Source organism: Bos grunniens, chromosome 11 (assembly GCF_055505025.1).
Source record: "Bos grunniens cultivar Pamir isolate PY7600 chromosome 11, Bosgru_T2T1.0, whole genome shotgun sequence".
Classification (NCBI taxonomy): domain Eukaryota; kingdom Metazoa; phylum Chordata; class Mammalia; order Artiodactyla; family Bovidae; genus Bos; species Bos grunniens.
The window spans coordinates 33,393,357-33,407,562 of NC_141175.1; the positions used below are offsets into that span (position 1 = coordinate 33,393,357).

Below are 14,206 nucleotides of genomic sequence, written 5' to 3' on the forward strand. Positions count from 1 at the left end.
AATGAGTCAAGAACCAGCAAGGGCCCAGGGAGGGTGACAGGAGGAGGGGACATGGATTAAACTTACATTGTACAGAAACTTTAACCCAGCTTTTCCACTTTGAGACATTTATATTTTTCAGGTAGGGGCATCTAAGAAACAGCTGAAAGTCAACTTTACAAAATACTGAAAACCTGGATTGCCTCAAAATGTCAGTACACGTTTTGAAGGGAACAGCGCCCATGATTCCATGAGGAATGGGTCGGCTTGTTTGTCTGGTTGGAGCACTCGGGAAGAGTCTGACTCCCATCCATGGGATGCTGTTGCCTGTGCTTCCGTCCTGCATGGTGGCATCCGGGTCCCGGGGCCGAACAACTCAGACCCCACTCCTACTCACCCGGAGCCTCTGTGCCAGTGTTTCAAGCTACACATCCATGAACTCAACTTTTCTCTAATTGGAAAACTGAATAATGAAAAACAGCTTTATAAAGATAAGCCAAGACCCCACCTGTGACCCTCTCGGGGGTGTCAGGTGCCACAAACAACTCCTGGCTCACATGATGCACCATGCAAGGGTTGATTGAATAAGAAAACACAAGATTAGAGTGAACAGGAATGTGTGTGGCCGTCACAAAGATACATTCGACTGCTGCTCTGTGACTTCAAGGTGGTCCCTAGGACAAGCAAATTTGTGGGTAATTTTTTTTTAAGGAGTAACATTTTAAAATTTACTAAAAACTTTTTTTTGGCCAGAAACTGTAAATGTTCCATCACTTCACAAAGGTCACTGATTCCTCAAATGATTGTCAGTTAGCATCTTACAGAATTGCTTAGAAGAAGATTTTTAGTTTGTTCTAGGGAATATATTGAAATTCCGCGTGTAGCACTCATAAAATATGAAGACGCAAGAATTCTGTGACCAGGTCAAGGGTCATTTCCTGGGGCTCCAGTTTCCACCCTGACATTTCCTAATTTTCTGCAGGATAGCTTTCTACTTTTTCTGAGTTCTTTAGAGCATTTCCTGTTGCTCAGACTTTACCCTTGGCACAAAATATCTTGTACTGCTCTTTACTCTAACACTGCACCTAGAGGACCTGTCACGGTTCTGCCAACTCTTCTACAATCTCATATCTAGGCCTGGGGGGTGGGCGGAGGACTCACCGAGCCGTTGAGGCCATTTTGGGCAGCTGTCTTCTTCACCTCTGGCTTGGACGCGATGATGAGGTAGGTCTCGATGCCCTTCTCTTCCAGGTAATCACAGCGACTGCCCCCCTCGCCCGGCTCCACGTCGAACTCTCCTTTCAGGCAGTCCATGGTGCTCTGGGAGATGTGCACGCGCCTGGGTTCCGATGAGAGGGGCCCTGAGCGCAGGCCAGGCAGCCCCCAGCCCACCCGCTGCCCCCGGGACACAGCAGTGCCCGGCGAGTCCTGCCACTAGCTGGCTGTGTGGGCAGCCCCGCACCTCCCCCTCTCTGAGCCTCAGCGGTCAATCCGTGAGATGGTCTGTCCTCCCAGGCGGCTGAGGATATCAGATGAGATAAGGAACTGAAGTCTGCTCTGAACACGAAGGTCATAAAGTCTGATTAGTATCCACCCAGTGTGAGTTTCAGCTGTACCACCAGCTGTCAGGGAGTAGTAACCCATGTCTAGGGAGCCACTTTAGGGAGAGAATTGTGACTGCGTCCGAGGGAAGCTGCCGGACCCAGGCTGGGAAGGTTTGGCCACATCCCTGTCCATCCTGAGGACAGGGCCTGCCCAGCAGACCCTGACTGAGTCTGTAAAGAGCTCAGTGAGATGTGCAGGTGCTTCAGGGTCTGTCAGGAGACTCTCCCAGCTAAAAACGCCCTCCACTGAGACCTGCGCCCTGCTGGAGCTATGGGGACCTGGGAGCCCGGCAGCCCCATGGCAAGTAAAGGGGAGGTAGGACAGACTCCTGCAGGGCCCAGGAGGAGGAGCTGCTCCCGGGTGCGGAGGCCTGGTTCTCCAAGGTCCCTAGTCCCTTGTCCGAGGGATGGCTGGGACGGTCCCCTCCCTCAGCCCCTATGCCCGTCCCCACCCTGGGAAGGAACACGCGCTCACCCAGGGATGCCGCCAGCCTCCATCTTGTTGGCCACGGTAACGTCGGTGGACCACACGTCGTACTGCCAGCGTTTCTGGCCGAGGACGCCCCCCAGCACGGTGCCCGTGTGCACCCCCACGCGCATGTCCACCCCGGTCTTCGTCTTCTCCCGCACGTACCTGCCAGGTACCCACACAAAGGAGGGCAGGTTGAGCCTGCGCCCAGCCAGGCAGCCAACCCCTCTGCAGCCGCTACCAGCTGCCCCCCCTGCTTTCTGCCCACGTCTGAGTCACCCACTGCTGGGGTTACAGCAGGCAGCGGCGTGAGCCCACATTCAACAACATGTGTATGATTTGGGGGGAGACGGGGGCCGGAAACAGCAGAGACCCTCTGCCCCCGAGGGACCTCCGACTGCTCTTATCCGATCACTCGTCTGTGCCGCTGACGTCACCGAGCGCCTACTATGTGCAGGCCCTGTGCTGGTGTGTGTGCGTGGAAGGCACCAGCCCCAGCCTGAGACCTCCAAGAGGAGACAGACGTGAATTTCAGAATTTTGCCCAACCGTGATGGGAGTGGAGGTGAATCTCTAAATCCTGAACCACGGTTCCCAGGGAAAGGCAGTCCCGGCTTCTCTCCAGCCAGTCCTAGAGGAGGATGCTAACAATGGGAAACCACCCCCTTGGACACACGCCCAATTCCCAGACTCAGCAAGGTGCTTTGGGGGTGCTGATGCCACCCAGGGCCCCCCAGAGGCCTTGAGGGGACAGCCAGGAGCATCCCCCAGGGATGTCCAAGCTCAGGGCAGACACCGCAGCGGGAAAGATCCTGGGGACCCAGAGCTCACTGCCCTCAAGGCAGGAGTGGAGCTCTGAGCTCAGAGGCCAGGGTTCCAGGCCCGGCTCTGCTGCACATCAGTGGTCACTCCCCTGCTGCACTCGGATTTCCTGGTTGAAGAGACAGGCATGGGGATCTCTGAACTTATCTGTCCTGGGGGGTCATGATGAGGAAACACAGGGAGAAGAGATGGGGGGACACTTGGGAGGATAATAAAGAAAATGTGAGGTGGAGGCATTTCGTGATGAGGGCACCTCCCAGCAGAACAAACAGCATGGCCTGAGGCTGGAAAAGCCTCCGTCAGAGGCTGCACCCACGTCACAACCCGACGGACCTTCCTCGGGGGCCTGGGCTGCACAGGGCCCATCAAAACAGGCCAGCTCGGAAGGTGTGCTTCCCCAAGGGGCCGGGACCCATATTCTGGGAGCCCCCCCATCTCCCGCCAGCGGCACCCCACTTACGAGATGGCCTCCACCATGGCGAGCCCCATGAGGATGGAGCAGACGGCGTGGTCCTCCCGGTAGTCAGGCAGCCCACAGATGCAGTAGTAACAGTCGCCCAGGATCTTAATCCGCAGCTGGTGGTATTTCTGAAAGGGAGGGGTGTGGACTGGGGTCCTGAGGCCCCCCTCCTCAGTGAGGAGGGGTGAGAGGCAAAGATCGCTGGGGAAGGCTGGGTGGGAGGAAGTCGTGGCAGACAGGGAGGATGGGGAGGGGAGGCCCAGGCCACGTGGGTGCCCCCTGCCCCGCACCGTGGAAAGCCAGCCGAGGGGCAGGGTACTTACAGCCGCCAGCTTGTCGAAGCGGGCAAAGAGCTCATTGAGCAGCTTCACAAGCTCCTGGGCGCTGCAGGCTGAGGACAGCTGGGTGAAGCCCACGATATCAGCAAAGAGGATGCTGCAGGGGAGGAAGGCCCAGCGGTGAGGACGTGGATAGCAAGCCAGGCTCCGTGCTGCCCACCGCCAGCTCCCACTCCAGCTCCCAGGCAGCCAGGTCCTCGTCAGGCCCCAAAGTGGTGAGACCCTGGCACATCCAGGGCACATTCAGGGCTCTGGCCTCTAGCTTAGCTTGTCTGTGGTGTCTATACAAAGACGGGCCTAGACCATATAGCGCATCTCAGCCCCCAACGTCCAGCAGCAAGGCAGCTCCTTCAGGGGCTGAGGTTCATACTGTGGGGAGGGAGTGCGTGTTTCTAGTTCCCAAGAAGACTCTCGAGCTCCACAGTCCTCAGTTGACCCCCCGAAGCCCCCATCCAGTGCTTGGAACCCAGGTGGCCGGCGCACCTGACGTTCTCATGGCGGTACATGTACATGGTGTTGAACTGCTGCTGGTCCTTCTGGCTCTCATCCTTCTTCATGTCCTTCAGCATCTCGTCGGCCACGTGCTTGGGCAGGATGGAGAGCATAAGGTTCTCCTGTGGGAGGGGAGAGGGTGAGCAGGGAGGGCAGGGCCGGTGTGGACACTCTGGGAAGAAATGCCCCAATCCTGGTGACAGACATGGGCCAGGAACCAGGTGACCTTCCATGGAGACCTGGCAGGGCAGACCCCACGCTGGGAAGCAGCTGGAGGCCAGGACAGGTCAGTTCCTGCCCTGAACAGGCTGAGTGTTGAGACCTGAGCGTCTTCAGAGCACTGATGGGGCTCAGAAACCCATGGAGAGACTGAGTGACTCGTTACCATGAAGCACTTAGAGTGGCATCTGCACACAGCAGGTATGCCATATACCTTAGCTGCTCTTGTGTCGCTTGACGTGAAGTGTCACTAAGGCACCGAGACAGAAAGTGTCCAAGAAAGACAAGGTCTACACTTGTCCCGGGCTTCCAAGCTGACCACAGGCTGACAGATGACAAGCTCCAGGGGGTTTTCAGGTCAGCAGGAGACCTTCTGTCCCTCGGCCAGGCCCTGTGAGCTCTGTCTGGTCCAGGCATCATGATGAGGGGACACAAAGAAGGATCCTGCCTGCCATGCTCGTCTCAGCCTTTTTCTCCCCCTGACATATGCATGCGGGGTGCACAGTAATACAAGGAATCAGCAGGTGTGTGAGGGGCTGGGGAGGACATGCCAGGCTGGGAAGGGTGGAGAGGGCCCACAGGACACCAAGGATCGAGAAAGTCCAGCGTGGTGCTGCCCGGCTACTGCAAACTCCGCAGCCCCTGCCCACATGGTCAGGCCTCCCCCCCACCCTCGGACTCTGCCCCAAACTCTGTCCTCCAAAAAAAGACTCTCTGGGCTCCCTGGGAGCCTTGGGGACATCAGGATACAATCTAGTCCTGTGCGGTGGCCGCTCCTAGCACAGCCTGGGCTCTAGGACTGTCAACCAGGGCCAGACAAAGGCAGCAGCTGAAACACAAAGCTTTGCAGCTCTGATGCCCCAAACCCGGGTGCCTTGAAGACAACAGAGTGAGGAGGTCGGGGCTCATCTCTGGGGAGTGCCACGGGGGAAACTGTCACATTTTGCATCATATGCTTCTGTAGCTTTTTGCAAGAGAATAGATGAGTTCTGAAAGCAGATCATCATTCAACGTCAAATTGTCAAATAATAAGAAAGAGGCTGTGTTGTAAATTATGGCTACTGATCTTCGTGTGCCGTGTGAGGCAACCTCATGGTCGACCAGAAACGGTTAAGCAGGCAGAGTCTACTTTAAGGTAGAGTCTGATAAGGGGCCTCCCAACTGGCACTGGTGGTAAAGAACCTGCCTGCCAATGCAGGAGACGTAAGAGACGTGAGGTTGATCTCTGAGTCAGGAAGATCCCCTGGAGGAGAGCATGGCAACCCACTCCAGTATTCCTGCCTGGAGAATTCCATGGCAGGGCCTACCTTAAGTCACTCCGATAAAACAGGTCTTAAATAAGAAGTAGGCATAGTGTACACAGAAGAAGGGACAATTTGTTAGATGAGAAAAAATGCAGCAAAGGGACTTGACAGAAAAGAACATTCTAGAAGGTGGAGGGCAGGAGCAGGAAAGCGGCTGAGTGGGCAGTGAAGGAGGGACTAGGCCCATGTCACAACCGCAGGAGTTTTGTGCCGGCCAGGCTCTGCTCTCCTCCTCCTCCCACCACCTTCCACATCCGATTTCACATCCCCGGATGGCTCCCACAGTGCTCTGCTCTGTGGTCCCAAGGCCTCCTCCATGTGACCCACTTGCTTTCACGGCCCCGACTCCCCGACTTCCCTAGTGGCCCCTCCCAGTAGACAAGCTGGACACCATCTGCTTTTTTCTGCATGCCTTCCTGCCCTCTGCTCTGGTGTCACTCTTTCTAGAACACCCTTCCTCACCGACCTGCCACCTCCCCAGAGCCTCCAGCCCCTGGCCAGGTGTGTTCACCCTGCTCCTCACTTATACCCACTTTACCAGCATCTTTGCTGATGCTGACCTTGTTTGCCCTTACATTTCAGAGATTCTAAACCCATTCCTGGGTCCTGGCCTCTTTTAAGACTGTGTGATGCTAACGATGGATCTTTCTGATAAATCCTCACACACATAGAAGGTTCCTGACAGTCACTCTCAGAGTCCAGGTAAAACTCCAGCATTTCCTCCACGTCTCCTTGGAGGAGGGAGAAGCTGGGATCCAAGTGCACTTGCCAGGTGGGTCTCACAGAGGGCGCAGGCGTGGACAGGACAGGAGCCACCCAGGGCAGTCTCAGGGGCCCAGAGCAGAGAGATATGGCTTGGCCTCCCCAGCAGAGAGGCAGAGCCCCACCCTGCTCTTCCTAAGATAGCAGTTGCTATATGTTTTGAGAGTCATAAGAATGTTCCAAGCCTCTGACCCATTAATGGCTCCTCTGGGAATTTATCCAACAGAAATAATCCGAAAGAAATAAAAAGATTTATGTGCAAGAAGAACCTCACTGCAGCATCACTTACACTTGTAGAAAAAACTCTAAGCAGCCCAAATGTCCAGAAAATGGCTCATTAGATTGTGACACATCCTCTGGATGGAAGATTACGAAACTTTAAAAATGACCTTGATGAAAACTGTTACAAGGAAAGAAAGAGAAGCAAGACACAGAACTGTATTCTGTGAAGGTGACGCTGGATACACGTGCATCTTAATAACAGCAGAAGGATATATGCCAGACAGAAACGGGCGATTCAATGCAGGAGATCTAATTAGGAGAAAATTCCAGATGTTTTTCGAAACTGCTAAATGGTGTCATCTAGAGAAGGAGGTGGCAACCCACTCCAGTATTTTTGCCTGGAGAATTCCACAGACAGAGGAGCCTGGCAGGCTACGAGCCCACGGGGTTGCCAAGAGTCAGACACGACTGAGCAACTAACCCACCTCCATATGGCGTCATACTGCTGCGGCTTTTTTAAATTACGTTTTAAACTGGAAATAAACACAAAACTTCCTGTTGCCTCCAGCTGTGACCTGACCCCAGCTTGTCTATAGCTACCACGGTTTTCTTCGAAAAGGACAATCCCGGCAAGGCCACTGAGCTAGCTCCAGACTCCTGTGTCTGCTCGGGTCTAACCTGAGAAAGAAGACCGACGGCCAGGCACGAAACAAACGGGAGACCACAGCCTCGCAGCAAAGGGAGGAGGGAGGAGGCGGTAGCCCTCCCTTAGGAGCCGTGAGACAGAAGCAGCTCTCTGGGCTGCCTTCTTTCTGCAGTTCTCAGAAGACAGCACCTTGCCTGGCGAATGGACGCTATTGACCAATATCACAGCTGTCCCTCTTCTTCCCTAAAACCTTCCTGCGTACCCTGTATTTTCACAAACGTGTAAACAGCCTCCATTCTGCAGGTGCCCGAATCAAGGTGTGGAGGGTTAGTGATTTGTTCCAGTTCCTCGGGCCTCATGGAAGATCCAGAACTTGAACCCAGGGCTCTTTGACTGATGGAATCAGGGGCTTCTTCTTCTTACCCAAAGGATGCAGTTTTCTCACACTAACTCTCTCACCTGCATCAGACGTTGTTCTGCTATGAATGTGAAGTGCCCAAATCTTATCTAGTAAGGAGCTCACCTGGGAGTGAGCCCACCAGAACATTCTGTGGGCCCCAGTCCCCATGGTGCTATGTGGGAGAGTGGGTCCTCTGTGGGCGCCTCAGCATGGTGGCCTGGGGCACACCAGACCGCAGCTGGACTCCTCCTGATGGTCAGCAGAGGAGGAGGAGGAGGGTGCTGCTGAAGTGGGTGCAGGAGAGGCCTGGGCTCAGTCCTGGGCAGGCCTCACCCCATCTTCCCCGTGGGCTGAGGGGAGGAGGAGAAAGGGGCCAATGCTATGAGCTCGGCCTCAGTGACTGACAGTTGGCTCTGAATGTAACCAACAATGAGGGCCCTGGGATACTGGGTTACCCCAAAGTTGTGAGAGATATCAGCTCCAGCAGCTCCAGAGGGGCTCACTTAGAAGGGGTGCCAGCAGGACTCCCCTACAGAGCAGGTGCAGTGAGCTGCCACTGGACTGACCACAAAGGGCCCAAGGTGCCCGGTTACTTCTGGAAGTACTCGACACTGCCAGGAAGAGCAGCAACCTCTGGTGAGTCCTTGGGTGCCTAGGCTTTAGAAGGTCCCCTGGTTCAGCTAAGCCCACCTCATGAGACCCAAGTCTTCATGACCCCGAGTCTGGCCTGCAGATGGGGGCCTGAGGCTCACCCAGCCCAGGACCCTCAGCTGACTGGGGACCACACTGAAGTTTGTAAGCACCACTTTAGAAGCATTTGAGAAGGATCGGAAGGTAAGGAAACTGAGGGGAAAGGCACAGCTATGATTATGTAGTGAGGAGGGGCTTACTGGTATACCAAGAAAAAGATCGTGCTGCTTAGGTCACTGCTAGAGACCCTGGCCTCCAAGGCCATGCTCAAGCAGCAGGCAAAACCTTCAACCAAGACCTGAGGATTAGAAAGAACACTTAAAACCCAGAGGACAAGGCAGCAATGAGATTCAAGTCACCTCCAGAAACTTGGACTGTATGAACAAAGATGCAGAGGTCCAGCCCTCACCCAGGCTCCTCTAAGAAAGACAAAATCCACTGATGATCACAGTCCCAAAGAACTGGGAGTAGAACAGGAAGATGTGATCAGAGTTTATCAGGAACAAAGAGAAGGCACAGAGGGAGGGTGTTCAACAATTTGGATGATCTTTTCATTTAAGTTTTCTTCTCCTTTAACCCTTTTTAATTTTTTAAATTAGTTTTTTGTAACATTTTCAAAACCAAATTGAAACTATCACCTCCACATCTTTAAAACTCCTGGCATTTTGAATTCTAACACTCAGCATTCATTATCAGGTGAATTTCTATGATCCACTCCAGACCCCTTCCTATCATCTCTCCTTTTATAAAAAATGACGTGTGTGCAGAGGCCACTTTTCTCAGGACTGTGCCTTTCCAGGCTGGTGGTGTCCAGAAAAGTTCTGGCAAGAGCCTGCTGGACATTTGCCAGAAACTAGACTGTGGGAAAAGGACATTTCCGTACCTTGAAGCTACTTTAAAAATCTGATGGTCTAGACCAAAAGTAGGGATCGAAGTTGGAGGTTGAAGACAGATGTGAAGATAATAGTGACTAACTACACAGCAGGCTTTGCTAAAGAGACAAATCATTTTAAAGGTTTAAAAATCTTATTGGAAGGAAGAAGAGTAGCTGAAGCGGGTAGAACAACAACAACAAAAAAATCACTGAGTTGGGGTCAAGCTTCTAAGGCTCCTGTGACCCAGGGCATACACTGCCCCTTTGGCCTTGATTGCTCATCTGTAAAATGGGTTCTCTCTTTCTCTGTTCAAAGTGGAAATGCTTCCAGAAAGAAAACTTCAGAAGACACATAGGATGTATTTATGGAATATCTGGATGGGACATCACAGGACAATTGGTTACTCCCTAGTGGTCTGGTATAATGTACAGGATGAAGTTCAAAGTGGGTAAATGTAATAACCAACTACAAGAGAATAGAACTGGGGAGGCACAGTGTATCAACACGGGGAAAGTCTAGCCATTTGAGATGCTATTAGATCTTAAATGAATCCACAGCGTAAAATGGTGCCTACACAAGTCCCTTGGCCCTTAAAAGATGTTAAGGTCCTGAAAGAGGAGGTGGTGGAGCTGCTGGGTCCTCCTCCCCCCAACAAAGAAACAGATCACCTGGGCCGTGGTCAGCAAGTGACCGTGAGGTGAGGGCGCTGGCGTTGGGGCACCTGAGGGTGGGCGGGGGGTGGGATGGGGGACTGGGAATCAGCTCAGGAAAGGGAGGGTCCTGCAGCCTCACAGAGAATGAAAGTCCAAGGAAAGCTATTATGTAGAAAAGGGATGCGCTTGCTCTGAAGGCCTCAAAGGGAAGACTGCAGCAAATAGACTATTGCTTCCAGCGGAGGCAGAATGTTCTAAAAGTCAAAGGAGTTCAAATAAAGAATGTGCTGCCACGAGAGGTGGTGATCTCTCATCCTCAGATGCCATGTGAGAAGGCTGCAGGAGGGGGCAACCACCAATGGAGGACTGGCCAGCAGATGGGGATTCAGGGACCCAGAGGCTGTGACGTGGTTCCACGTGAAGAAAGAAGGTGGGTGAAGAGCCTCCCGTAGCCCCTGTCCAGCCCTCAAGCTTTGATGATCATCCTGAAAATACACAGCAACGAAAGGCAAGGCCCTGACCCTCTGGGCAAAGAACCAAACGAGGTCCAGAAAGAGAAAGAAAGTCTCTGGTAGGCCTTATGAGTAGAGCAGAAGTCTGACCTTGTGAGTCGAGGAGAAGGACCCAGGCCCACTCCAGGGGCTGGGGCTGGGTGAGCAGACCCAGGTGGGGTGGGGGTCCTGGTCCCTGGGAGAAGAGACCACAGTGACCCCAGGCAGGATGATCGGCCTCCTGAGCTGTGGTCTCCTCATCTGGTCACGTGCTGAGCTGCTCAGATGAGCCCTGGACAGAGCACTGTGAGCACAGCCTCAGCCAGGCTTGGGGAAGGGACAGACCAAGCCCCCTTCTCCTTAGTGGGACTCATGCCAGGTCTCACCTTCCTGCCGCCCTGGGATTGAGACAGAGGAGGGGGCCAGCACTGCTCCCAGGGGCCCCGAGTGGTTACAGCTGATACTCCGATGAGGCAGATTCACGAGTTAATTACAGCAGTGTGGCCACCAGGGACTGGGATAAATGAGCTTGGCTGATGAGAAGCTAAGTTTCTACAACATCCTCGTGGAAGGGACAGAGGGAGGGAGACGGGTTAACTGTGGTGAGACCGACAGTGCCCAGGTGGTTGGCGCGTGTGCCTGTGTGTAGTGTCTGTATGAAGTAAGCGTGTTAGTTCTGCTTATCTAGTGAAAGGATGTGTGTGTTCTTATGTGTACACATGCACACGCACACACACACACGTCACTACAATGGGCTGGGAGAAGACCCACAGCAGTCTGCAAACATGTCTGTTCTAGTCTTCATTTATCCACATTCTTGGAGTTTCCAGGCCACTTAGAAGCCAAAAGGTCACTAGCCCCCAGTGGGTGCCCATCTTGGTCTGACTACCTGAGCAGACGAGGCAGAAGGAGAAGGAAACGCCGAGTAGGAACCTGGCCTGTTAGCCCGGGGAGGTCAGGGCCCAAACAGCACCTGACCTGATGAGAGGACACGGGACCACATCATGTAATCTGGACAGTCTGCCATTTGAGTGTGAACAGACAGCCACCATTTAGACCCAGGGGGCCCACACGTGCTGCCTCATCCCAAAGACAAGGTCATGACTGAGGTCAAAGAACAGTCACTGGTCGCCTAGGCAGACCCCTGAGCTACATGCTGTGAAGGCCAATGGTGAACAGTATTCCCAGGAACTCAGGGGAACAAGGCCGTCAAGTTGCATGCCGACTGGCTGGTCTCACAGGGCACGAGTGCTTTGCTGTCTTCAGGCAAAAGCTGGGAGAGAGCAGAGAACGGAGAGGCTGCATAACTCAAAACCCAGCGTATCTTTAAACAAGACCTTCTGGGGCGAGACAGGCTCCAAGCCAGCAGCCCAGGATCTCCCAGAAAGACGAACTCCACACCCAACCTCAGAGTTGAGAGAACAGCCCAGAAACCGTACAGACCGAGGGTCAGTCCCCACCCCTACCTTGCTAGAGGGGAGAGCGGGTGCGGAGCAGGTGGGGCTGACAGTCGCCTGTCTGGGTGCCTGTGCAGTCCCCAGAGACAGGCTACTGCGGGCCAAGGTGACCAGCATCTCAGGAGACAGCCCTTTGGGCCCAAAGATAGCCACCCACGTGGTATCTGGAGCCCTCACCGGACAGCCTGGCACAAAGCAGGTGCTCCTAAGAGGTTTGGTGAGTTAATGAGCTGCCAACCAGGAGCCACGGCTCAAGGGGCAAGGCATCACCCTCCAGAACAGCACTTTCTGCAGTCATGGAAATGTTTGGTAATCTCTGCTGTCCAACGCGTAGCCACGAGCCAGCTACACAGAACTCCCGAGCACATGAAATGTAGCTACTGCAGTGAAGGAAGTGATTTTTAATTTAAAATTTTTAAATAATTTTAAACAGTCCCAATGACTGTACACCTCTAGAATGCTACAGCAGCAATTAAGTCCAGCTCACATGCCAACTCTGAGGGACGGAGAGCAGCTGCCCAGAGCACTGTGTTGAGAAGGATGCTGAGGTCACATCTGTGATCAGTGGAGAAGAGTGCTAAGACGCCTGCTGTGCAAGCACAGACCATCTGCTTTCGTCTTGGACCCAGAGCAAACTCACCGCCTCCAGGCTAAAATCCTTAGAGCCATCTCTGAGCCATCACTCTCCCATATCCCAGTCTACCCTCCAGTACCCTGCCTTCAAAACATATCCAGAATCTTCTGTTCTCCTCATCACTCCATCCTGGTCTGGGCCATTATCCTCTCTCACCAAAATTACTGCAAAGTTTCTAACTGGTCTCCCTGCTTCTACTGCTATGTCCTCTCCACCAGCAGCCAGACTGATACATTTAAATCCTCCAAAGCAGGGTTCTCCTTAAGGGAAAAGCCCAGGTCTAACAGCCCCATCACCTCTCTGCCGCACCTCCCACCTCTCATCCCCTCAGCTCTGCTCCAGCTGCACTGACTGCCTTGACGTTCTGTGAACATACCTCAGGGCCTTTGCACTTACTGCTCATTTCTCTGATCACTGCATGGCTCGCACCCTCACTGCCTTCAGGTCTCTGCTCAAATCTCATCTTATTAGAAAGCCTTCTCTGGCCCATGACATTAAGCAGCCATCTAGACTCTGTTCTGTTCACAGCTGTATCTCCAGTGTCTAGAAGCATGTTGAAAGTATCTGTGGGATGAATCCTATCTTTGAGACAGTCTGACAATCTTATCCTGTTCCCATTTCATAGACAAAGAAACGGGGGCTCAAAGGGCAGAAGTAATTGGCTCAAGGTCATGCAGCAGGTAAGTGCCCTGGCTCGGATGTGAATGCAAGTCTCACTCTGCACCCCATGCTGTCAGACCTTTCCATTTCCCAAGGCAGTCAGAAATAACAAGTTTTTATATAGAATGTCTACATTTTTAAGTACTGGAAAGTTGTGAAGCTCTGGGCAGGTCAAAGAAAACAGAAACCAACAGAGTGGATGTCGTCTGGGACTACTCGCCTGACCCTCCTAGTTAGTAACTCTCCCGAATAGATAGCCTCACCAGGATGGAGAAGGGGTGGGCCTATTCCCCAGAAGGGTTTTGTTGTGATGATTAAATAATTTAGTAAAAACTCAGCCTACGACTTAGCACAAGAAATTGTTAAAATTAAAAAAAAAAGCACAACTACCCCTATTACTAACCAAAACTTCATCCTTCTAGCCAGATAAAGGTGGGGATGCACCATAACCCTGACCACGCTGGATGCAGACTGTGGACTCTGTGGCTGTGTGCAGAGGAAAACAGTGCTGGGCTATGTGGCCAGGGCTCAGGACCTTCCAGAGCCTGGCAGGGACCCAGCTCAGCAGCCACACAGCCCAGACAGGGGGCTGTCCGCCAGCCTCATGGGCAGTGCCACCCCACCGGCAGGGGCCCTCCCTGGCCTTAGAACAACCTTTCCTCTGAGGGCTCCTTACTTGCATCATCTAACATGCATTTATTTTGCCAAATCCTGGAATGTTAGAATGAAGACCATGCTGTGAAATCCAAGAGGTGAGAGCTGGAACGGAGAGATGCACTAATTCTTACTTCATGTCATGGGAAATTCACCTTCTGGGTTTTCTCAAACCAAGAAGCCTTCAAGGCTAAACTAAAAACACACTCGCGCGTGGTTCTGTGAAGCAGTTAAGGCAGCAGGGATCTCCGGAGGCTGATGCCAGGGGGTTTCCTCTGTGGTTCCCATCAAGTAGGTGATGGGTTTGCCCCACCCACATCAGCTGCTTATATAACAGGACGTCATCATGTAAAGAGGGAGAGGCAGAGCTGCAGCG

At 53.2% G+C, this 14,206-nt stretch overlaps 1 protein-coding gene across 2 annotated transcripts in view; it reads right to left on the bottom strand.

Moving 5' to 3' along the window:
- ADCY3 (adenylate cyclase 3) overlaps positions 1-14,206 on the bottom strand; it is an 83,976-nt gene that overhangs the window by 17,423 nt on the left and 52,347 nt on the right. For both annotated transcript variants that reach the window (XM_086325846.1, XM_086325847.1), the window contains exons 4-8: positions 4,155-4,285; positions 3,657-3,768; positions 3,334-3,461; positions 2,059-2,217; positions 1,141-1,318 (exon numbers count right to left, since the gene is read on the bottom strand). In XM_086325846.1, the coding sequence (XP_086181972.1) occupies positions 1,141-1,318; positions 2,059-2,217; positions 3,334-3,461; positions 3,657-3,768; positions 4,155-4,285 (708 nt within the window). The remainder of the gene's footprint in view (positions 1-1,140; positions 1,319-2,058; positions 2,218-3,333; positions 3,462-3,656; positions 3,769-4,154; positions 4,286-14,206) is intronic.